At 39.8% G+C, this 23819-nt stretch overlaps 1 protein-coding gene across 6 annotated transcripts in view; it reads left to right on the top strand.

Annotated features, from left to right (window-relative positions):
• Positions 1–23819, top strand: part of LOC119821376 (zinc finger protein 571-like) — a 75999-nt gene that overhangs the window by 14796 nt on the left and 37384 nt on the right. For 5 of the 6 annotated variants that reach the window (XR_005286603.1, XR_005286605.1, XR_005286604.1 and 2 more), the window contains 4 exons: positions 6534–6626; positions 10177–10286; positions 11147–13094; positions 15477–15575. Coding sequence is in view for 1 of the 6 variants with exons in the window: in XM_038340366.1 (XP_038196294.1) it covers positions 6534–6626; positions 10177–10286; positions 11147–12814 (1871 nt within the window). In the remaining 5 variants the exon portion in view is untranslated. Of the gene's footprint in view, positions 1–6533; positions 6627–10176; positions 10287–11146; positions 15237–15476; positions 15576–23819 lie in introns of those variants that run through there. The other variant, XM_038340366.1, reaches the window with a different exon arrangement.

The following is a 23819-nucleotide window of genomic DNA, read 5'->3' as shown; positions in this document are numbered from 1 at the left end:
GCCCCGAGGTTTGTGGCATTCATCTCTCTGGCATGTCTTACTTCCTCTCTATCCGGCTGGTGATTCCTCTGACTCTTCCCTGTTCCCCAGTGTCAATAGTTTGATTGGCCTGCCTATTATTCCTGCCTGGCTACTGGCCAGTCAGCTTTTTATTAAACCAATCCAAGTGACAAATCTTCACAATGTATAAAAGGACTATTCCACAATAGTTAATTTTACTTAATCAGAGCAAAATCAAGGTTAATTTTATTTAATCAACAAATTGGGGTTCACAGTGTGATCTAATATCCCCCAACAGTTTTCTATAGTGATTTTTCCAAGGTCTGAATACCTCCAACAAACAACTGTTTCATTCTGATGTTTACCCTAGATACAGTGAAGACAACTGTTCTATTCTAATGTTTACCCTAATTACAATGACTCTACTAGATTTCCACTGCAATAAAGAAACATCTCTTCACCACTGTGAAGTGAGTAGATAAGCCCAAAGAAAGATTCCATTGATTCCAGCATAGAGAATAAGTGAAATTAATGGGATTCTTAGAGAATAAGGGCATTCAGTCAATTGTACCACCAAAAAGTCCCAATCATACTCAGTTTATATCTACTTGTGCTACATAGTTGGCTAAAAGTCGGTCCTGAATGGAATTATATTGCCATCATCCTAGACCCAGGGATCTCTGTTGCCATGATCATGGGCCAGTGGGTTGACAGAGGTTTCTGTTCCACCTGGTCCTGCAGCCGGTCAGTCCCAAAGAAACACACAGAGGTTTACATTAATTATAAACTGGTTGGCCTAATAGCTCGGGCTTCTTATTAACTCTGACATCCTACATTAACCCATAATTATTGTCTGTGTTAGCCATAATCAGCGAGACATTCTCATCTTGCTTCCTCTGTGTCTGGGTTATGATTGGCTACTGGCCAATCAGCATTTTATTAATACAAGTGACAGGGTACAAGACCATTGTCCCACAGCGCTGCCAGTGTCTGCTACTGGTCACCACAGCCGACTGACTTTAAGCTCAGAGGAAACACAATAGACGCCATGACACCCTCCAGTGGTGTCTGCGTCAGTAGAGGACTTTTTATTCAATTCAGCAGAGCCGTGTTAGTCTATGGGCCACAGTCCTCCACCCTCCTCTGTCGGCGGACACTTAACTTGGCTTTTGTGAATGACATCGAAACACAGGGAGCTACAGATTTCCCTGCACAGTGCTCATTTCTCTTGACTGTTCACCCAGCGGTGCAGCAGTAGTGTAGTTCTGTTTAGTTTTTTTGAGGCTGCATTGTACAGTGTTTCATAGTAGCTGTACTAGGTTGTATTAGTGCCATCCTTTTAGGGGCTCTTTCAGCCTTTGTCACTGTGCCTCATAGGTGACCATGCTGAGATGAGAGAAGCAGCACCTCCTTGTGGCTGTGATTGATGCTTTCATGTCTAGGAGTGGTGACCATCTATTTATATTTATGTGGACGACTGGTGTTTGAAAAATGTCTCTTCAGGCCATTTTCCCAGTGTTAAACAGATTGACAGTTCCTTCACTTTAGGTGTTAAAGGTCACCGTCAGCTGCCACCTCAATTTAATGTCTTCCTTTTTAAGAGTTCCCATGGTCATGGTGTCTCCTTACAGTAACAGGACCCCTAACTAAGTGTCTTCTGTGTATGCTAACAGCTTTGTAGTTTCAGGTCTCGTATTTAAATTGCGATCTAGTTTTAACTGATTTCTGCATATGGTGAGAAAAGGTGGTCTGTTCCATACCTTTCTGCAACTGGTAGATATCCACATTTCTCAACAGGATTGCAATTAAATAGCTCATCAGGAAGGAAGATTTTTTTTTGTTGGCTTGTGGTATTCAAAGGTTTCAGTCAGTTATTCCTTGGTGTCTTGGTTATGTTTCTGCTGCTGTGTTGAAACATCATGACCAAGGCAGCATCTAGTAGTAAGGGTTTATTTGGGATTTATGGTTCCAGGGGGCTGGGAGACTATTACTATCCTGATGGGGAAGCATAGCAGAAAGCAGACATGGTAGCAACAACATCTGAGAGCTATCTCCACCCACAAATGGGAAGTAGAGAACAAGCAACCTGGGAACGACAAGTCTTTGAATTTCCAGAACCCTTCCCTGGTGACATCCTTCCTTTATCAAGGACCCTTCTATCTTTTACTAAGTAGTGCCACCCACTAGGAACAAAGTCTTCCAATGCCTAAGACTATGGGGTATCTCATTCATAACTCAGGCTGTGCTGCTTTGAGCCTGTGGTGAAGGAGGCACCATTGCAGAGAAGATGCGGCGCTACAATGCCTCACTGCAGTCAGGAAGGACAGAAGGGATGCTGGCATCATTGGGGAAAGGACCTCACGTCCTCTCGCTGGGTCCCATCTGCTGTCTGCTAACACCACCGCAGACTGGTGCTGAAGAATCGAGCTTCTAGTCTTTGGAGGATATTTTGGATCTAGAGGATAATAGCGAACATGTAGGATTTTATGCTTAGATCATCTGTTTCATTGATGTGTGTGTGTGTGTGTGTGTGTGTGTGCGCGCGTGCGTGCGTGCACATGTGTGCCTGAGTGCAGAAGTCTGTGGGGTCAGAAAAGGGCATCAGATGCCCTGGAACTACTGTTATATATGGTTGTCAGCTGCCGTGTGGATGTGACAAACTGAACTTCAGTCCTCTGCAAGAGCAGTAAGTGCTCTTAACCACTGAGCCATATATTCTTTGTTTGTTTGCCTTTTGATACAAGATTTCTCTGTTTAGACTCAGGTGTCCTGGAACTCTGTAGACCAGGGCAGCCTCAAACTCAAGAAATTCACCCGCCTCTGCCTCCTTCTGTGCCTTTATGTGTGCCTTCAGTGTGCTGAGGGTTTGGAGAGATGGCTCAGCCATTAAAAACATGTGTTGCTCTCACCAAGGATTCAATTTGGGCCAGGTGGTGGTGGCACACACCTTTAATCCCAGCACCTGGGAGGCAGAGGCAGGTGGATCTCTTGTGAGTTTGAGGCCAGCCTGGTCTACAAGAACTAGTACAGAGAAATCCTGTCTTGACAAAAAAAAAAAAAAAAAAAGGATTGTTTTGTTTCTAGCGTCCACATAGTGGCTTATAGGCTTACAGCCATCTCTGACTCCAGTTCCCGGGTATCTGATGCCCCTTCTGATCTCTGTAGGTACCAGACGTGCACTTGGTGCATATACAAACATGCAGGCTCCTAGAAAGACCTCCACAGTCTGTGCTGCCAAGTCCTCAGACACATGAAATAAATCTGGAAGAAAACTTTTAAACTTTTTAAAGGTTCAGTACTTTTAATGTCTATTTATTTGTATTTATTTTCGGCAGTGCTGAAAATTACATATAGAATCTTGCAGCACAGCCCATAGAGGTCTTTTGAGGAGGCTCAGTCCAGAAAATGAATCATTCTGTGTCTTGGACATCCTTTCATTGCTCAGTCAGGGCAATTGTGTGGCTGGGCAGTGAGGTCAGAGCATAGCCTGCCAGCACTTCTTGGCAGTGCTCCTCAGTCCCTGCAGTGGTGGGCTGGGGAAGAGCCCGACTCCACAACAACACTCTCTTCATCTGCTGGGCCACACTCCCACCCCATTCCCATCCCGTCACTGCTGTATCTCTGGTCTCACCATGGTTCCTCATGCACCTCTGCTCCACCATCCTTCCCTTCCAGTTTCATGAGACCACTTTAAGACAGCTTCTTCCCATCAGGAGATAGTGTAGGCTTTTCAGAGTCCTCTGCTACACGCCTCCCCTCAGAGCTGCCAGGGGTCTCTCAGGCTCCTTGGAGCTGTTCCTTGGTCCCACAGGTGCTGGCAGCTGTCACCATCTTGAATAAAATCTATTTTTAAAATGTATTTAATGTGTATGAGTTTTGTATGCATGTGTATCTATGTACCACATAAAAGCCTGATTTCCCTGGGAGGCCAAAAGTGGGTATTGGATCCTCCAAAACTATAGTTAACAATGGTTGTGTGCCATTGTGCTGTTGCTGGGACTTGAACTCACAGCCTCTGAAAGATCAGTAAGTTCTCTTAACCACTGAAACATGTCTCCAGCCCCAATATTGAATCTTTTCTTTTTCTTTTCTTTTTTTTGTTTGTTTGCTTGCTTTCTGTTTTTGTTTGTTTTAGACAGGACTGCACTTGGTTGGTCTGATATATAGACCAGGCTGGTCTCAAGCATCTAGAAATGTGGCTTCCTCTGGCTCCTAAATGCTGGGATTAAATGCATAAATACACTACTGTGCCTGGCCATTTTTAAGGGGATGTTCTGAATTTCTCAACAAATTTGTTTTTTGTTTTTTATTTTTGAGACAGGGTTTCTCAGTAGTTATGCAGGCAGTCTTGGAACTTGATCTGTAGGGCAGGCTGTCCTCACAGAGATCCACTTGTCTCTGCCTCCCAAGTGCCAGGATTAAAGGTGTGTGCCACCATCGTCCGGCTTTTTTTTTTTTTTTAAGATTTACTTATTTACTATTTATACAATATTCTAGCCGGGTGGTGGTGGCGCATGCCTTTAATCCCAGCACTCGGGAGGCAGAGGCAGTCAGATCTCTGTGAGTTCGAGACCAGACTGGTCTACAAGAGCTAGCTCCAGGACAGGCTCTAAAGCTGCAGAGAAACCCTGTCTCGAAAAACCAAAAAAAAAAAAAAAACCAGAAAAAACAAAAAAACAAAAAAACAACAAAAAAAGCAATATTCTGTCTGCATATATGCCTGCAGGCCAGAAGAGGGTGCCCGATATCATTACAGATGATTGTGAGCTACCCTGTGATTACTGGGAATTGAACTCAGGACCTTTGGAAGAGCAGCCAGTGCTCTTAACCACTGAGCCATCTCTCTGGTCCCTGTAGATTTGTTCTTGATGCACATAGAAGGTGTGAAGTTTGATGTTTGACTTCTAGGTTTGTCACATGTTATGTCATCCATTGTCCTCTGTTTGGAATCTAAGTCTCTTTATAGCATCATTTGTAGATAGCCTCATCTTTCCATTCCGCTTTCTCCTTTGACTGCTGTTTCTTTACTTATCAGGTGCATATGTCTCCATTCGTAGGCTAAAAGGTGGTGAAAGAGCATATCCTGCTGTGTTCCTAGAGCAAACCATCTCAGGCTTACCCCACTCCCCTAGCCTTGGGCTGCGGCTTTGTTATATATAATCATAGTTCATTGAGGTTTTTCCCATGAAGATAAAAATACCTTTTATGCATCCATTGTATTCATATGACTGTTTTTGTTGTGATAATAGTGGTCTTTTTAGGAGACAGGGTCTCACTATACAAATCTGGTTGCCCTGGAACTCACAGAAATCAGTTTGCCCTGACTTCTGGGATTAATGGCAGATGCCACTCTATCTAGAAATACAGCTATATATTATTTAGTGCATGGATATGAGGGTCTCAGATTTCCATATGGTGAGTGCTGCATTCCTAGTATGAATCACACATGACCATAGTTTCTAATTATTTTATGTGCTCTGTTGGGTTTTTTTGTGCCTCTCTTTGTTCATTAGGGTTACTGTACCTGAGGTTTGGATGCTGTGTCCATGTGTAGCTTTGAAATCATTGTAATGATGGTGAATATGGTAACAGCTAAAATGCATGGCTGTACCTCCAGTGTATGTTATTGTATATACAACTTTAGGCTTTCTTCTAGTTTTCCTGTAGTCATTTTTTGATTATAATCCTGAGTCATTTTTTTGATATATGCCTAGTCTCTCCTAATTATTGTTTTGTGTCCTTGTATTTTCTATAGAATAAACATGGAAGGAATATTTACTTTTCAGTGATGATGGATGCATTTTAAATTAGCCTTATATTCTTTCAATTTTTAAAACTCTGCCTGGGTTACTTAATTTGTTTATTTTTTGAGAAAATGTTTCACTATATGGCCCTGGCTGACCTTGGACTCATTACATAGACCAGACTGACCTTTAACTCAAAGTGATGTGCCTGCCGCTGCCTTACAAATGCTGGAATTAAACATTGGCTTAACCATACCTAGTAATTTAGTTTACTTAAAGCATTTTTTAAAAGTCATTTGTATTTATGGCACATGTATGCAATACCTGCAGAGGATAGAAGAGAGTTATATTTGCTAGAACTGGAGTTACAGGTGATGCTTGCCACCTGATACAGTCCTGCATCTTGCAGGCAACAGGAAGTTGACAGACAGACACACTGGGGGAAGCTCAATCAAAAGAGACCTTGAAGCCTGTCTCCACAGTGACACACTTCCTACAACAAGGCTAATTCCTTTGGAGACCATTTTCTTCCAAATCATCACAAATATCTTTTTTAAAAAAATTTATTGTGTCTTTTCTTTTATTCACCTCTGTTTTCTTATATATTCTGGAAACCATTATGCTGATTAAAGGCGACATTCTAGCCAGTGAAGAATGTTAATGTAGACCCTCTAATGAAAGATTCTGATTTCACTGATCAAAGTGCAGGACCCAAATTAGCTCTGTTGTCTTATATTTGTGGCTAAACCTAACACTTTTTCAAAATTCTTTATCGTTTCTCACTTACAGGGTACTGCATGTCCAAACCCGAGTTGATCTTCAAGTTGGAGCATGGATATGGGCCATGGAGTGTAGCCGAAGCCTCTATCCAGAGCCTTCCAGGTCAGTGAATGCAGACTGAGCTAGGGAGACTAGCAAAAGGAGAGTTTATTTTATTGGCCATTGTTGAATGTTGTGGGAGGCCACTTGTTTGTTCCCGGCTCCTCAGCCCCAAAATAACCACAAAGAAACTGTATTAATTAAATCACTACTTGGCCCAGTAGCTCTAGCTTCTTATTGGTTAACTCTTACACCTTAATTTAACCCATTTCTATTAATCTGTGTATTGTCACTGGGCGGTGGCTTACTGGCAAGATTCCTACATATCTGTTCCTGGTGGCGGCTACATGGCATCTCTTGACTGCACCTTCTTCCTCCCAACATTCAGTTTAGTTTTCTCTGCCTACCTCTGTTCTGCCCTGCTGTAGGTCCAAAGCAGTTTCTTATTAATCGGTGGTAATCACAGCACACAGAGGGGAATCCCACATCAACCTAGCCCCAACCAGACTCTTGATTGTTGCAGTTTCTGGAAAGAATTAGCCATATCAACCCATCACCCAGTATTGGTTGTTTCTCTTGTGTGTTTCCCTTACATGTAAACATGCAAGTTTTTAAATGGATGCTGTCCTATTGCTGGCACTTAGCCTTGATGAGGCCAGCAGTCAGCCGACATACAGAACTCTCTGGTAAGGTGAGAACAAAGGACGTACTTACATTAGACTCTAGCAACACACCAATAACTGCCACCCTCCATTGACTCCTAACAGACAGTACTGTCAGAGAAAACAGATTAAACAAACAAATGTGTTCTTCTCTCTTCTTTAACCTCTTTACATCATAGTGTTTTTACTTTTTTCTTTTTTTAGTCAGTTATTTTGTGCTTATATTTTTATTCTTCCTATATACTTATTTAACCTTGTATTTTTTTTTATTTTGTCACCAGATTCATTATCACCTATGTTTTTCTGTTCCCTTCTCATTATTCCTTTCCCTGTTTGTTCTTGTTTTTTTTTTTTTTTAATTTATTTAACCTGTTGTCTTAGTTTGAGTTTTATTGCTATGAAAAGGCACCATGACCATGGTCTTTCAAAGGAATACATTTAATTGGGGCTGGCTTACAGTTCAGAGGTCTTGTCATGCTGGGAAGAATGGTGACATGCAGGCAGATATGGTGTAGGAGAAGGAGCTGAGAATTCTACATCTTATTCTGAAGACAGCAGCAGAGACTGTGTGACACGCTGGGCATACTTTGAGAATATGAGACCTCAAAGCTCACTTCCTCCAACAAAGCCACACCTACTCCAACAAGGTCACAACTCTTAATAGTGCCAACCCCTAGGTTCAGTGGTTCAAGCATTCAAGCACATGAGTCTGGGGGGTTACTGCTTTCCACTTTTTTAGCTCTGCTCTTGTTTTCTTTTTCTTTTTCTTTTCTTTCTTTTTTTTTAAGACAGGGTTTCTTTGTGTAGCTTTGGTCCCTGTCCTGGAACTAGCTCTTGTAGGCCAGGCTAGTCTCGAACTAGACAGAGATCTGCCTGCCTCTGCCTCCCAAGTGCTGGGATTAAAGGTGTGTACCATCACCCCCAGCTCTTGTTTCCTTTTTATTATTTATTATTATTACTTGGGTTTTTTTTTTTTTTTTTTTTTTGAGACAGGGTTTCTCTGTGTAGCGTTCGCTGTCCTGGAACATTATGGTCTATTATATAGACCAAGCTGGCCTTAAACTTACAGACATCTGCCTGCCTTTGTTTCAGAGTGCTGTGATTAAAGGTGTGCGTCACCACACCCAGCATGGTATTTGTTAATTGTTATCTGAAATTTGTGCTCCATTACTCACATGTTCTAAGTAGTGTGTGCAGTTCAAACTGTAACATCGTGATGAAACTGAGATGGCACAGTTGATAAAGGGGCTTGAGTTCAATCCGTCAGACCAGTATGGTTGACAGAAGGAAGAAAAGCCTATGTATTTGACCTCTGACCTCCACACATATGGTGTGGCATGTGTGCACTTTCACATATAGGCAAATAAATTAATTTTTTAAAAGGGAGATTGAGGAAGACACCAGAGTAATTAAAGTCCTCACGTGTTCCTATACTAACACAATTAGTATACTCACAGTATCTTTAAATATCTTATTATTATTCTTGTGTGGATGGGCATGGTGTGTATGACTGGGGCATTTGCGTTACAGCATGTATGTGGAGGTCGAAGGACAACTGTGTGGAGCTTTCCTTCCTCTCTTCTGTAGGTTTTAAGGATTAAACTCACATTGCCAGGCTTGAACAACAAGCATCTTTTCCAGCTGAGCTATCTAGCCAGCTGCTAAAATATCCTTTTAGTGAAAGCTATCTACACATTCAGTGCCCTCCCAGGCAATGACATCACATCCTTTAGAAGATGGGAGAATATAAACACGTAATTTTCTTACAGAAGAAATAATCCCAACCAGCATTGGAATTCTGTAGAAAGGTGTGATGCTGGACGTATCACTGTAATTGCTCTCAAATCATACTGTAAGATCTGTCTTAGCAAAAAGAGCAAACTGTTGGCAGAAACCATTGGCACAGACTCTGTACTGAACTTATACAATGGTCCAAAAGTGTAATCACACAACAGTAGCCACCATTTTCTCAAACTACCAAGAGTCTATGTTTCAACAAAAGGACGTTAAAAGATAGTTCTCTAAAAAGTAGATCCCCACACATAAAACACTGAATCTAGACAGCTATTTCTTCTCTTATACCTATGGAACAGAGACCTTAACAGAAGGCCTTTAATCCTGGAAGAGCTGGAGAAATTTATGTGAACACAATTTAATAAAATATGTTTAGAATAGAATATAAACAGCTGTGGAATGTGAATTTAGCAGGACATGGTGATTCATGCCGAAAAACCCTCAAAGTGACAAGAGTTCAAGGTTATCATCCATATAGTAAGTTCTAGACCAGAATATGGTAGATGAGACCAGAGCACAAACAAAAACAGCTATAATAACAAAAAAAATGAATGCTATCTTCCTAAATGTAAAATTTTTACGCAGCAGTCACCAGAATGGAGAAGTATCCCATAGGGGGAAAATACCTTTCCCAGGTACTCATTCAATATGAAATTAATGTTGAGAATATATAAACCCATGCACACAGTTGGTGATAATATAGAATTATCCAGCCACTATGGAATTTTTTTAGGTATGAAAAATAAAACTGCTATATGATGTAGGAACCTTATCTCTGGCTGTATGTGTGATGGGACTAAGGATACAGTGGCTGCCCTTCAAGTCCCATGCTCACAGTAACTAAGATATGGTATGGTATCATACATTATGCTCATCATTAGATTCATTATAGAGATGAGGCACATTTCGGATGTATTAGTCAACTGTGAAGAGAATCACATTGGCCTGGGCAAGGTGACATATACCTTTAATCCCATGGGATAGTCAGTGTTATTTGCAAGGTGAGGTAAATAATTTTTTTATTCTTCATAAAGAACAAAGATGTGTACCATTATCAAAAGTCAGTATTATTTTATATTTTCTATGAGGATAAGAAGTCACATGAAGAAGATTTCAGAGTTATTCATGGATGGGGTTATTTTTTAATGTCATGTTAGGTGTTCATAAAGTGACTGCCCCAATTGAGAACCACCAGGAATATCACACGGAACTTTTGTGGCAAGTTGAAATCACCAACAGCCAGACATCAAATGAAGAAATTGTTGAAGTAAGTAAAATATTTAATATGAGCTTTTATCATATTTCAAATGTAAAGGTAAAGATTGGAAATTAGGAATGTTTCTTCAAGAACTTAAGTCAACAAGATGGCTCACTTTGTAAAGGGTCTTGTCATCAAGCCTAAACATCTGAGTTTGATCCCCATGCCCCTTGTGGTGGATGGTGAAGGAAAACCCAAAAACTTGTTCTCTGACTTCCATATGTGTGCCATGGCGTGCATATATACACACACACAAGTATAATTTGAAAAATGAAAAAAATTAACTCGGGCCTGAGGGGATTGTTTAGTCAGTAAAATACTTGATGCAGAAAGCATGAGAACCTGAGTTTGGATCCTCAGCACCCACAAATAGAGACCGCTGTGGTGATATGTATCTCTAAGCAGTGCATAAAGATGGAGAGATTAGGGTCACAGGGTTTGCTGGCCTATGATTCCATCCTAACTAGGAAGCTTCAGGTCCAGTGAGAGACTTCAGAGATCTAGAGAGCTCACAGCTGAGTGTCTTTCTCTTTTATGTGATTGTTACCAGCTGGAGAAGAACATGATTATTTTAATGATAATGGAAAAATTATTCGTACATCCTGATCAGCTTAATTTGCCATAATCTCAGTCAAAATTGACAATGGTGTTGTCAATATATTTAACTGGTGATATTGTTAAAGATAATATTATTTACACATGAATTTTCATATTAAAGAGATGCCTGGTAAACTCAGTAAATATTAGAAATCATTATATATGACATTTATTTGTGTAGCACAAGAAAGATTCCAAACAAAAAACAGAAAGCACATCCTAGGAAAAAGCCCTGTGGATGTATGAAATATAACTAATTCCTCTGTCTCTAGGCAGAACTGAACATGACACAGAAAATCTACCCAGGGACAACATCTTACGAAGGGAAAGGATGTGCGAAGAAGTTCTGCCAGCAGTCACAGCCCACGAGGGATCAGAGGACACACGCGTGTAAGAAAAGCTTCATGTATAAGTCCCTTCTCAGTGAATGTAAGGGACTTAAAGAGGAGGCACCCTATGCACATAGCCAGTGCAGGAATGCATTCTCTTGGAAGTCATACCTCACCGAACGTCAGAGAAATCCTACCGGTGAGAAGCCATATGAGAGTTCAGGTTGTGGGAAAGCTTCGCACACCAAGTCTCAGCGTCAGATCAGTCATCCAGATGAGAAGCCCTACAAATGCCTGGAATGTGGGAAGTATTTCTACTACAAGTCTCAAATCACTGAACACCAGAGAAGTCATACCGGCGAGAAGCCTTATGAGTGTACAGAATGCGGAAAATCGTTCAGCTATAAGTCACATCTCACTGTGCATCAGAGAAGTCATACAGGGGAGAAGCCACATGAATGTGCAGAGTGTAGGAAAGTTTTTTACTATAAGTCACAACTCACTCGACACCAGAGGAGCCATACAGGGGAGAAGCCCTATGGATGTTTGAAGTGTGGAAAATCTTTCTACTGTAACACACACCTTTCTCTGCATCAGAGAATTCATGTAAGTGAGAAACCTTACGAGTGTACGGAATGTGGCAAAGCTTTCTCTTTCAGTGCGTGCCTCACTCGGCATCAGAAGACTCATACAGACGAGAAGCCATTTGAGTGTACACAGTGCCCCAAAGCTTTCTACTTTAAGAAACAGCTTACTCATCATCTGAAGACACATACTGCTGAGAGGCGCTTTGAATGTAAACAGTGTGGAAAAGCGTTCTACTGGAGGTCTAACCTTACTTTGCATCAGAAAACTCATACTGGGGAGAAGCCTTATGAATGTAAACAATGTGGAAAAGCATTTTACTGCAAGTCCCACCTCACTGTACATCAGAGAACGCATATAAGTGACAAGCTCTACCAATGCACAGACTGTAAGAAAGCATTCTATTCTCAGGCACAGCTTACTGTTCATCAGAAGACTCACACTGATGAGAAGCCCTATGAATGCAAGCAGTGTGGGAAAGCCTTCTACAGCAAGTCTGGGCTTACTGCACATCAGAAAACTCATACAGGTGAGAAGCCCTACGAATGTAAACAGTGTGGAAAAGCCTTCTATAACAAGTATTTGCTCATTGAGCATTACCGAGTTCATACAGGGGAGAAGCCCTATCAATGCACAGAATGCAAGAAGGCATTCTACTGCAAGAAATACCTTTCTCTGCATCAGAAAACTCATGCAAGTGAGAAGTCATTTCATTGTGCAGAATGTGGGAAAGCTTTTTCCTGGATGTCACACCTCACTCAGCACCAGAGAATTCATACGGGTGAAAAGCCCTACACGTGTGAACAATGTAGGAAAGCTTACTACTTCAAGAAACAACTCACTCGACATCAGAGAACTCACGCGCATGAGACGTCATTAGATGCAAATAATGCAGGACATGTCACAGCAAATCCTCCTTCTCTGTGCGTGAAAGAACTTATACAAAGGAGAAACCCTGTAAGTGTATCCAATGCAGACGTTCTTCCTCATGTCACACCTCACTCAGTGGCAGATGAGAAAGCCTAGGAGTGTAACGAATCCGTGAAATCTCACCCAAGTGTATAATCAGAACACTTGCAGGTGAGAATCTGATTACTGGGAAAACTCTGGGAAGTTCCTGGTGTAAGTCAGCTGTTACTCTACCAGTGAACGCATACCACAGTGAGACACATGACTGCGAAGATTGTTGGAAGGCATGGTACCACAGTGCTCTTTGTAAGAGAAGCCATACATGGGAATGTCTCTTATTAATTTAAAACATGTAGAAAAGCTGTGTCGTTCTTCAGCTGAATTGTGTAGATTGTAGGTGAGTAACATTGGATGTAAAGAACAGAGGAAAACTTAACAACATTAAGTTCCATGAATTCACACCTGGAAACTTATGTAGGTGTGGGGCCCAATGAAATTAATAAAAATAGATATGTTTTGAAATAGAAGTCAGGCCTCTACATTAGAAACTTCATGTGTGATATGCCAGGTACAGCAAAAATTGTAGTGAGGTGTATACTATATGCTTTCAAGTCTAGATCATCATCCTGCAGGTTTATTCACACACAGTAATTGAAGACTAGCCTTAGCAACATACAGCATCATTCCATGTGTTTAAAAAGCAATAAAGCCTTCTTGAAGTGTCCCATGTCAGGTAATGAATTTATTGCAACCTTTGTGTTTAAGACCCCAAGAATATGAAGAGTACCAAAACTTTGGAATTGAACTTAAAATTCATCTGGCATCAGAAACCCAATAGAGATGATTAAGCAGAGGAGTCCAATTTGAAAACACTTTAGTAGTCCAGCTGAGTTTATTACAAAGATTCCCCAACAAAGCATAGATGAAAGGATTCTAGAACAGGCATTCAGCCATGTTACCACAGCACCAGCCATCAGTTAACACATGGAAGTGAGAGCACATTTGAAGTTTAAACATTAACTTGTTTAAATGTGGCTCAGTGGCAGTATGCATATGAGTCTTGTACTGTATGTACATCTTCACATAGACGTTGTCATGTGTTATCTTGATTTAGAATATTTACATTCATGGGGCATTTGGAAATCAGTCAAAATTGTCTACAAGTTTTAATGTCTCATCAGACATGAACATTTTGATGCTTTTTTGACATTTTGATGTCATATTTTTATAGTTGTTTAGTTTTGAGACAAAATCTTGATTTGAAGCTTGAGTGTCCTCTGGCTTCTCCATGTGCATAGTTACGGACCAATACAGATGCATACAGGACATGAGCATACAGTAGAAAAATACCAATTTTTTATACATTAGGAAATTGTATAGCCAAACATCAGTATATGCAATTTTCACGTTAATTTTCAAATGATGTAACATAATAATGTTCCTTGCCAATAACAATTAGGCAACTTTTTTCTTTTTTTTGTTTTGTTTTTTGTTTTTCAAGGCAGGGCTTTTCTGTAGCTTTGGAGCCTGTCCTAGAACTAGCTCTTGTAGACTAGGTTGGCCTCGAACTCACAGAGATCCGCCTGCCTCTGCCTCCTGAATGCTGGGATTAAAGGTGTGCGCCACCACCACTTATTTTATTTTTCAGGTTTTGTTCTCCATTATAATGTATTGGATCAAAACTACAATCAGGAATTCTAGGCAAGTGCTGTATCCTGAGCTGTAGGCCCCAGGCAATGTTTTGATGAATTTGTTGTTATCACCGGAACTTTGTAGTTGAAACTAATCTATTAAAGGCCATACATACATACATACATACATACATACATAAATATCTGTACTTTCTGGATAGTAGGCTTTATTTCCTTGAGTTCCTTTAGCATAACCACATAGAATATGTGAAGTTTGTCTATAAATATAGCAGCTGAAGGTCAGAGTATACCTTAGTAATAAGGCATATGTCTCTGCAAGTACACTGTGTAACTAATCCCCAGCACAAAGAACACAGACAGATTTAAAGATAGGAAGCATAATACAAAGAGAAGGTACCAGATTTATTCTTCAATGTCCTGTCTTTGTGACCTTTTCCAACTGTGTTACACATTCTAAAGTTTAAAATACTTCCCCAAATAGTATCACAATTTGAAGATCAAACACTCAGGACATAAACATTAGGTAGACATTCCATGTAGCTGCACAGCAGTGTCCCCAAATTGTTAAATTACATAATATTTTAAAGAAGCCTAGGAGACTTCTATTAAAGCAAATACAATTAAAACCAGTAAACCCAAAGATAAAATATATAAAGCATTTAGAAATAAATAACATTTTAATTAGAAAAATTTGCACAGTAGATAACATCATAAAAATGAGAGGCACAATATCAGTGAACTAGCTTTTAAGTAGAGAAGGAAAATTAAAAATCAGATACTGAGTTTTGTGTTTAGCAGAGTAGACTTTAAAGAGCTGAGTAGAGGACATAATGTAATTCAAGTTATATATGATTTTCACAAAAAATAAATTGGAAATATGAAGTGTTGATGAGAATCTTTTATTACATATATTTATTGTGTATGAGTCCATACTCTACTGAGTGTGTGTGTGTGTGTGTGTGTGTGTGTGTGTGTGTAGGTTTGAGGGCAACTCTATGAACCTCTAAATGTAACGTATTAGGAATAAGTGTTGTTGCATTTGTAATTAAGCTAAAGACCAGGATATGAATGATGTCATCCTGGGTTTTCAAGATAAACCCTAAATCAAATCACACTTTCCTCATTAGGAGACACAGGAGAAGTGGTGTGAAGAATGCCTGTCTTCCTAGTGACTCTGTTGGCCAAGGCAGTAGGTTCCCAAGTTGAAAGTCAGTCTGGTCTACACGGTAAGTACGGGCCAACATGAATGATTGAAATGCTGTCTCATAAGAAAAAGTACAAAAATCGTACTAAGAAAAGTAGAACACTGCAATTAATCTTAACAGTTAGGAGGTGGAAACAATAACATCAAAGTTTAAGATTTTCCTTCAGCTATATAGTGAGGTCCATGCCAGCATGATATAGACTAGCATTTGCACAGCCTTATACTTAGTGAACAGTGAAGAAATAGCCCGTAGAAAAGAAGCGTCCTCAAGAAATTTGCATTTCTATTCAAAACTTATGAATGATCAGCAAGCACCATAAGACAGTAGAAGAAACTACCAGAAGTTTAAGACATGGGGCTAGACCACCCCTGAGATCTCAGTACTACAGAATCAAGTAGTCCATGAATTTAGCATTAGCCTAAGAAACAAAAAACCCGATTTTAAGAAGCAAAATGGGGAAAGGCAATCTGCTTGAAAAACTGCATTGTGTTTTGAATTTTCCAGGGTCTGCATAATATTCAAGATTTTGCAGATTTAAGTGTTTAAAAGTAAAAGACTTCTGGAATCTATAGGTAGATGATTTAAGGAAATACTAGGCATTTTTTTAAGTTTTGAAAATTATTTTATGTATATAGCTGTTTTGGCCAACTGTGGACCTGGTCCCAAGGGAGGCCATGAGAAGGTATGGAACTGAACTTAAAGGGCTGTGAGGTACCACGTGGATGCCGGAAATTGCACCTGTATCCTTAGGAAGAGCAGCTGGTGCTCTTAACTACTGAACCATCTCTCCAGTTCAGGTCTCACTATGTAGATCGGGCTGACCTCAAACTTACCAGATCTTCCTGCTTCTGATGCTCGAGTGCTGGGGTTAGAGGAGTGTACCGAAATACTTAGCAGGGATTTGTCTTAACAGTAGAAAAATTAAGCAATAAGGCAACTAGCAACTTCAAATATTAAAATTAAAGCCCTTTCCGAAAATACCACCCAGAAGATAAGACAGATTTGCAATATATGCCATATGAAAAGATTTGGGTGCAGAGTAAAACTGAACCACGTTTATGCATTATAACGAGAAAACTAATGTAGGTGCACTGCATATGTGCACACACACAGATTTAAAAGATAAAGCCTATATGACATTGATCCCTTCTCTGTGACAACTAGGAACCAGTGAGTCAAAACAGCAAGTAAATGGGTTCTCAAATTGACTACATGGTCAAAAATTAGTTTTCTGGAGAGAGCTGCTTCAATTTTCATGCATTTGAAATTCCCCTTTGGGAAACCTTTACCCAACATTCCCAACTTTACTGATAGAAAAAAAAAATCACTTAAAATTTTGGGAAGGAAACAGGAGAGATGGTTTGGCAGTTGAGAGCACGGTTCTTCTGGAGGACCTGAGTTTGCTACTGCAAACTACTTCAGGGATCAAACTATCAGAGATGCTTATCTCATATGGACCCCTCATTTAGCAAGATGAGGAGTATTGTCAACAGAGATGCACATCTCATTAACCTTATCTGCAGGGTGATAAGCAATACTGCCTTCTGGATGTGTTAGGCAGTCTCTGTTGCAGACTCTTGTGTGAAGAGCTCTTTCCCTCACATTACAGCTTGGAAAATCTTCCTACAGTACTGCAGTATGTTAATAGTTTACTGAGCATATTTCCTTATGCATTGGTGTATTGGATGACTCCCCCCGCAGCACGTGATTCTGACAAGAAAGTGAGCACAGTCAATGTCCTTGTTCTCTCAACCAACTCTTTGTATAAGCTTAGAAGTCTGCCCTCCTGCAGTTATCTTCATTGGCAGACAGTTGGTCAGTGTTAGAGTACAGGCAAAGAGACCTCCATTGACGCAGCCACAGATGACCAAGCAAAAGATTTATAGCACGTCTGAACTTGTTGAGCCGTAGTTCTTAAGAGAGATAGGGAACAAGAGTCCTGGATTCGCTCTGCCAGCAGATTGAAAAGTACTGCCCTAAGACTGACTTACATGCTTCTCTCTTTAAACAGAAAAAGGGTAAGATGTCAGGACCATTTGCAGCTTATCACAGATGTGCAACTAAGGTTACTAAGCAAAAGCATGCCCATTCTTCACTTGCCAGTCTACTAACAATGAATCTGTGTCTCAAAGTTCTCATTGGGCACTGTGCAACCCCCTTCCTCTGGTCTGGTTGAGGTTTTACTCCTATAGCCTTGCATCTTTGTGTTGCTGTGGTGGGCAACTCAGCTGCTTATCACTTCAAGGTTCCTGTAGAAGAAGAGTTTTTTTTATTATATTTATTCTTTTTATTAAAAATTTCTGCCTCCTCCCTGCCTCCCATTTACCTCCCCCTTCTCCTTCCCCTCCCCCTCCCTCTCCTGTCCAAAGAGCAGTAAGATGGTGGGGCTGATCTAATCGGAGCTCACCAAGGCCAGCTGGACTGGGACTGAAAAAGCACGGGGTAAAACTGGACTCCCTGAACATGGCGGACAATGAGGGCTGCTGAGAAGCCAAGGACAATGGCAATGGATTTGGATCCTACTACACATACTGGCTTTGGGGGGGCCTAGCCTGTTTGGATGCTCACCTTCCTAGACCTGGATGGAGGGGGGAGAAACTTGGACTTCCCACAGGGCAAGAAGAGTTTTTAGAATAGAAGAAGCTACAAGAAGCATGGAGGAGTTAGAGGTAGGACGGGATTATTAGAGTAGAAACAGAACAATAAAGAGCACATGAAAAAAAGCATGAACCTCAGATTGTGTGTAAAGTTACTATAGAAATCTTACACACACACACACACACACACACACACACACACACAGCCCTTCACTCCTGAGAAGCATTTCACCTTTGGAACTCTGGGTAGGGGCTAGAGCTGGCCTCTTAGCTCCCACATGAGTTCAATTCTAAGCAACTACATGGAAGCTCATTACTGTCTGTAACTCCATTCCCAGAGGAACCAATCAATACCGTCTCTTGGCCTCAGTGGGTACCAGGCACACATCACTCATTTACACAGACATATATGCAGGAAAATGCCCATACACATAAAGATAAATCCTAAAAGATTTTTTGAGTGTTTAAAAAATTATAATTGTTTGGGTCACATAATTTCATTTGTAAAGGTGAAAGCAAATTTGCATTATAGTGAGATGGATTTGTTTTTTTTTAAATTTTTACATGAAGTTAAGTGGTTGAGTATTTGATACTGCAGGATATAAAACAGCTGCAGGTACATTTCAGAGTTGATGTTTTGATTTTAATTTCATCAGTGTTGAGGAAACTTTCACATATTTAAAAAGCTACAGAAGTACATTTAAGGGCATTTTAAAAATTGTTGCAAACTCTGCCATTATTACAAGGCAAAGTTCATTTAATAATTTCTTTATACCATATATTTCATCAATCCAGTGGACAACTGTCTCTACCTATCTCTGTGTCTGTCTATCTGTCTATCTGTCTGAGTCCATTGTAGCCCTGGAGCTCACTATGTAGACCAGCTGGCCTCAAATTCATAGAGGTCTGCCTGTCTATGATTTCTGAGTGCTGGCATTATATGTATATGCTATGATATCTAGCTTTATTTTGGTTTTAAAACAAGGTCTCACACAAGCCCAAACTGACTTGTTTTTTTTAATTAAAAATGGCCACCTCCTCCCCTCACCCACTTTCCTCCCCCTCTCTTTAGTCCCCCTCCCCCTCTCTTCTCCAGTCCAAAGAGCAGTCAGGGTTCCCTGCCCTGTGGGAAGTCCAAGGTCTTCCCCCCTCCATCCAGGTCTAGGAAGGTGAGCATCCAAACAGACTAGGTTCCCACAAAGCCAGTACATGCAGTAGGATCAAAACCCAGTGCCATTGTCCTTGGCTTCTCAGTCAGCCCTCATTGTCCGCCACATTCAGAGAGTCCGGTTTGATCACAAGCTCCATCATTCCCAGTCCAGCTGGCCTTGGTGAGCTCCCATTAGATCAGCCCCACCGTCTCAGTGGGTGGGCGTACCCCTCCCGGTCCTGACTTCCTTGCTCATGTTCTCCCTCCTTCTGTTCCTCATTTGGACCTTGGGGGCTCAGTCCAGTGCTCCAATGTGGGTCTCTCTCTCTATCTCCATCCATCGCCAGATGAAGGTTCTATGGTGATATGCAAGATATTCATCAGTGTGGCTCACAGGTGAACAGGCGGGTGTCAACTTTTATTTTTAAATAGTATCTCCCATAATTTCCCCCAGAAACATATATTAATGTATGGTTTGTTTCTGAGATTATTGAAGGAATGTTAATTTGAGAATTCCATTGCTGTAACAAATCATGTTCCCATAATTTCACTGCCTTGCTAGTCACATATGGCTTTTACTTTCCTCTGGTCCTACACATTTGACACACCTCACACTCTATTTTATCTAAGATAAAGTTCCAATACCTAAAAGCTAAACATTTACCTCCTGAAGAGGCCAATTTGGATGCCAAGATTCTAATGAAATTATTCTTATAAATGCACCTGTGTTGACAAGACATTCAATGATGACACCAAATATTTGTATTTTTAATTTTGATCTTTGTTCATTTATAGAAGTTTGCCAAAATATCTGCTCTATGGTTTCTCTTGATTTTTTTTGTTCTCTCTTCTATAGCTGTTCTATCATCCAGAGTAGTATGGTTTCTTACAATAAGCATTAGGTTTCTTTACTTACTCTGGAACAGAGTTTCCTCCATGATGATAGGAAAAGACTCAACCAAATTTGACATGGGGGCCTACAAGAAGCCCCTAAAGTTGTTTCCTAACAGCAAAGGATTACCTTGACTGGCCCTTGGTGATCTACATTCATTAGTCCAATGTCTACCTTTGTCACATCTTCTGCCAGAAGGGAGGGCACTCTGCTTAGATTATGCTTAGAAAAAATATTGCTTTTAGGAATGCCTTGTTTACAATCCCTTTCTAGATGACCTTGTTTACCACAAGTGAAACACTTGACATTTCATTTTTCTTCATATCTATCACGACTTTAAACGTAACTTTATGAAAATGATGGAGACCTTTAAAAAGGAAGTAAAAAACTCCCTTAAAGAAATGGAAGAGACAAACAAAAAGTTGGAAAAAATTAATAAATCCCTCAAAGATACTCAAGAAAACCAAGAAAAAGCAATCAAATGGGTAAAGGAAACAGTTTAAGACTTGAAGACTGATAGAAGAAAAAAAAATACAAACTGAGGAAATTCTGGAATTGGAAAATCTGGGTAAATGAACAGGAACTACAGAGACAAGTATAACCAACAGAATACAAGACATAGAAGAAAGAATCTGAGGTGCTGAAGATACTATAGAGGAAATAGACTCATTGGTCAATGAAAACATTAAATCCAACAAATTCTAAACACAAAACATCCAGGAAATCTGGAACACCGTGAAAAGACCAAACATAAGAATAATAGGGGTAGAAGAAAGAGAAGAACTCCAGCTCAAAGGCACAGAAAATATATTCAACAAAATTATAGAAGAAAACATTCCCAACCTAAAGAAGGATATCCCTATGGAGGTACGAGAAGCTTACAGAACACCAAATAGACTGGATCAAAAACAAATATCCTCGCCATATAATAATCAAAAGACAAAACATACAGAAGAAAGAATATTAAGATCTGCAAAGAAAAAAGGTCAAATAACATATAAAGGTAAAATTATCAGAATTACACCTGACTTCTCAATGGAAACTATGAGAGCCAGAAGGTCCTGGATAGATGTGCTGCAGACACTAAGCCCAGGCTACTATACACAGCAAAGCTTTCATTCACCATCAGTGGAGAAAACAAGATATTCCATGACAAAAACAGATTTAAATAATACATATCCACAAACTCAGCCTTTCAGAAAGCACTAGAATGAAAACCTCAACCCAAGGAGGCTAACTACACTCACAATAACACAGACATATGATAATCCCCCATCAGCATAAACCAAAGAAGGGAAACACACAAATATTACTACCGAAAAATAACCAGAGTTAACAACCACTGGTCATTAATATCCCTTAATATCAATGGACTCAATTCACCTATAAAAAGACACAGGCTAAGAGAATGGATAGGAAAACAGGATCCAGCATTCTGCTGTTGACAAGAAATACACCTCAACCTCAAAGACAGACACTACCTCAGAGTAAAGGGTTGGGAAAAGGTTTTTCAATCAAATGGACCTAAGAAAAAAGCAGGTGTGGCTATCCTAATATCTACCCAAATTGATTTCAAAATAAAATCAATCAGAAGAGATGGAGAAGGACACTTTATACTCATGATAGGAACAATTCATCAAGATGAAGTCTCAATCCTGAATATCTATGCCCCTAATACAAGAACACCCACATTTTAAAAGAAACATTACTAAAACTTAAATTGCACATCAAACCCCACACATGAATAGTAGGAAATTTCAACACTCCTCTCTTGACAATGGACAGGTCAACCATACAGAAACTTAACAGAGAAATAAGACAACTAACAGAAGAAATGAATCAAATGGACTTAACAGACATCTATAGAACATTCTACCCACACAAAAAAGAATATACCTTCTTCTCAGCACCTCATGGAACCTTCTGTAAAATTGATCACATACTCAGTAACAAAGCAAACATCCAGAGATACAAAAAAATTGGAGAACCCCCCCCCCATGTCTTATCAGGTCACCATGAAATAAAGTTAGAATTTAACAAAAATACTACTTCCAGAAAGCCTACAAACTCATGGAAACTGAACAGTCAACTACTGAACCACCCCTAAGTCAAGGAAGAAATAAAGAAATTAAAGTCTTCCTTGAATTCAACGAAATGCAAAACACAACAATATCCAAACTTATGAAAGCAGTGCTAAGAGGAAAGTTCATAGGACTAAGTGCCCACATAAAGAAAGCTCACATTAGTGACTTAACAGCATACCTGAAAGCTCTAGAAGAAAAAGAAGCAGGAGGACTAGATGACAGGAAATAATCAAATTGAGGGCTGACATCAACAAAATAGAAATGCAGAAATCAATACAAAAAATGAAACAGAGTTGGTTCTTTGAGAAAATCAACAAGATTGACAAACCCTTATTCAAACTAATCAAAAGGCGAAGAGAGAACATCCAAAGTAACAAAATCAGAAATGAAAAGGGGGACTTAACAACAGACATTGAGGAAATTGAATCATTAGGTCTTACTACAAAAACTTGTATTCCACAAAATTGGAAAATGTAAAAAAATGGATAATTTTTAAGATAGATACCATATACAAAAATTAAATCAAGACCAGGTGAGCAATTTAAATAGACCTATAAGCCATGAGGAAATAGAAGCTGTCATCAAAAATGTCCCAACCAAAAAAGCCCATGCCCAGATTGTTTTAGTGCAGAATTCTACCAGAACTTTCAAGAAGAGCTGATACCTATACTCCTCAAAGTGTTCCACATAATAGAAACAGAAGGGTCATTGCCAAACTCTTTTTATGAGGCTACAGTTACCTTGATACCAAAACCACACAAAAAAACTCAAAAACAAAAGAGAATTACAGGCCAATCTCACTCATGAACATCGACGCAAAAATTCTCAATAAAATACTGGCTCACTGAATCCAAGTACATGTCAAAAATATCATCCATCATGATCAAGTAGGCTTCATCCCAGAGATTCAGGGCTGAAATAACATACAAAAATCTATCAATGTAATCAATCATATAAATAAACTGAAATAAAAAACCATATGATCATTTCATTAGATGCTGAAAAGCATTTGACAAAATCCAACACCCCTTCATGATACATGTATTGGAGGGATTAGGGATACAAGGATCATATCTAAACATAATAAAAGCATTATACAGCAAGCCAACAGCTAACATCAAATTAAATGGAGAGAAACTCAAAGCAATTCCACTAAAATAAGGAACAAGACAAGTCTGTCCACTCACTCCATATCTCTTCAACACAGTTCTTGAAGTTCAGGCAATAGCAATGAAACAACATAAGGAGATCAAGGGGATTCAAATTGGAAAGGAAGAAGTCAAACTTGTGCTATTTGCCAATGATATGATAGTGCATATAAGTGACCCCCAAAACTCTAGCAGAGAACTACAGCTGATAAATACCTTCAGTGATGTGGCAGGATACAAGATCAACTCAAAAAAAATCAGTAGCCTTCCTATATACAAGGGTAAAAAAACTGAGAGGGAAATCAGAGAAACATCACCTTTCACAAGAGACACAAATCACATAAAATATCTTGGGGGTAACTCTAACCAAGGAAGTGAAAGACCTATTTAACAA

The sequence above is a fragment of the Arvicola amphibius genome, chromosome 8, assembly GCF_903992535.2.
Source record: "Arvicola amphibius chromosome 8, mArvAmp1.2, whole genome shotgun sequence".
Lineage (NCBI taxonomy): Eukaryota > Metazoa > Chordata > Mammalia > Rodentia > Cricetidae > Arvicola > Arvicola amphibius.
Note: the sequence above shows the minus strand (reverse complement) of the source record. Positions and strands in the feature narration are given on the sequence as shown.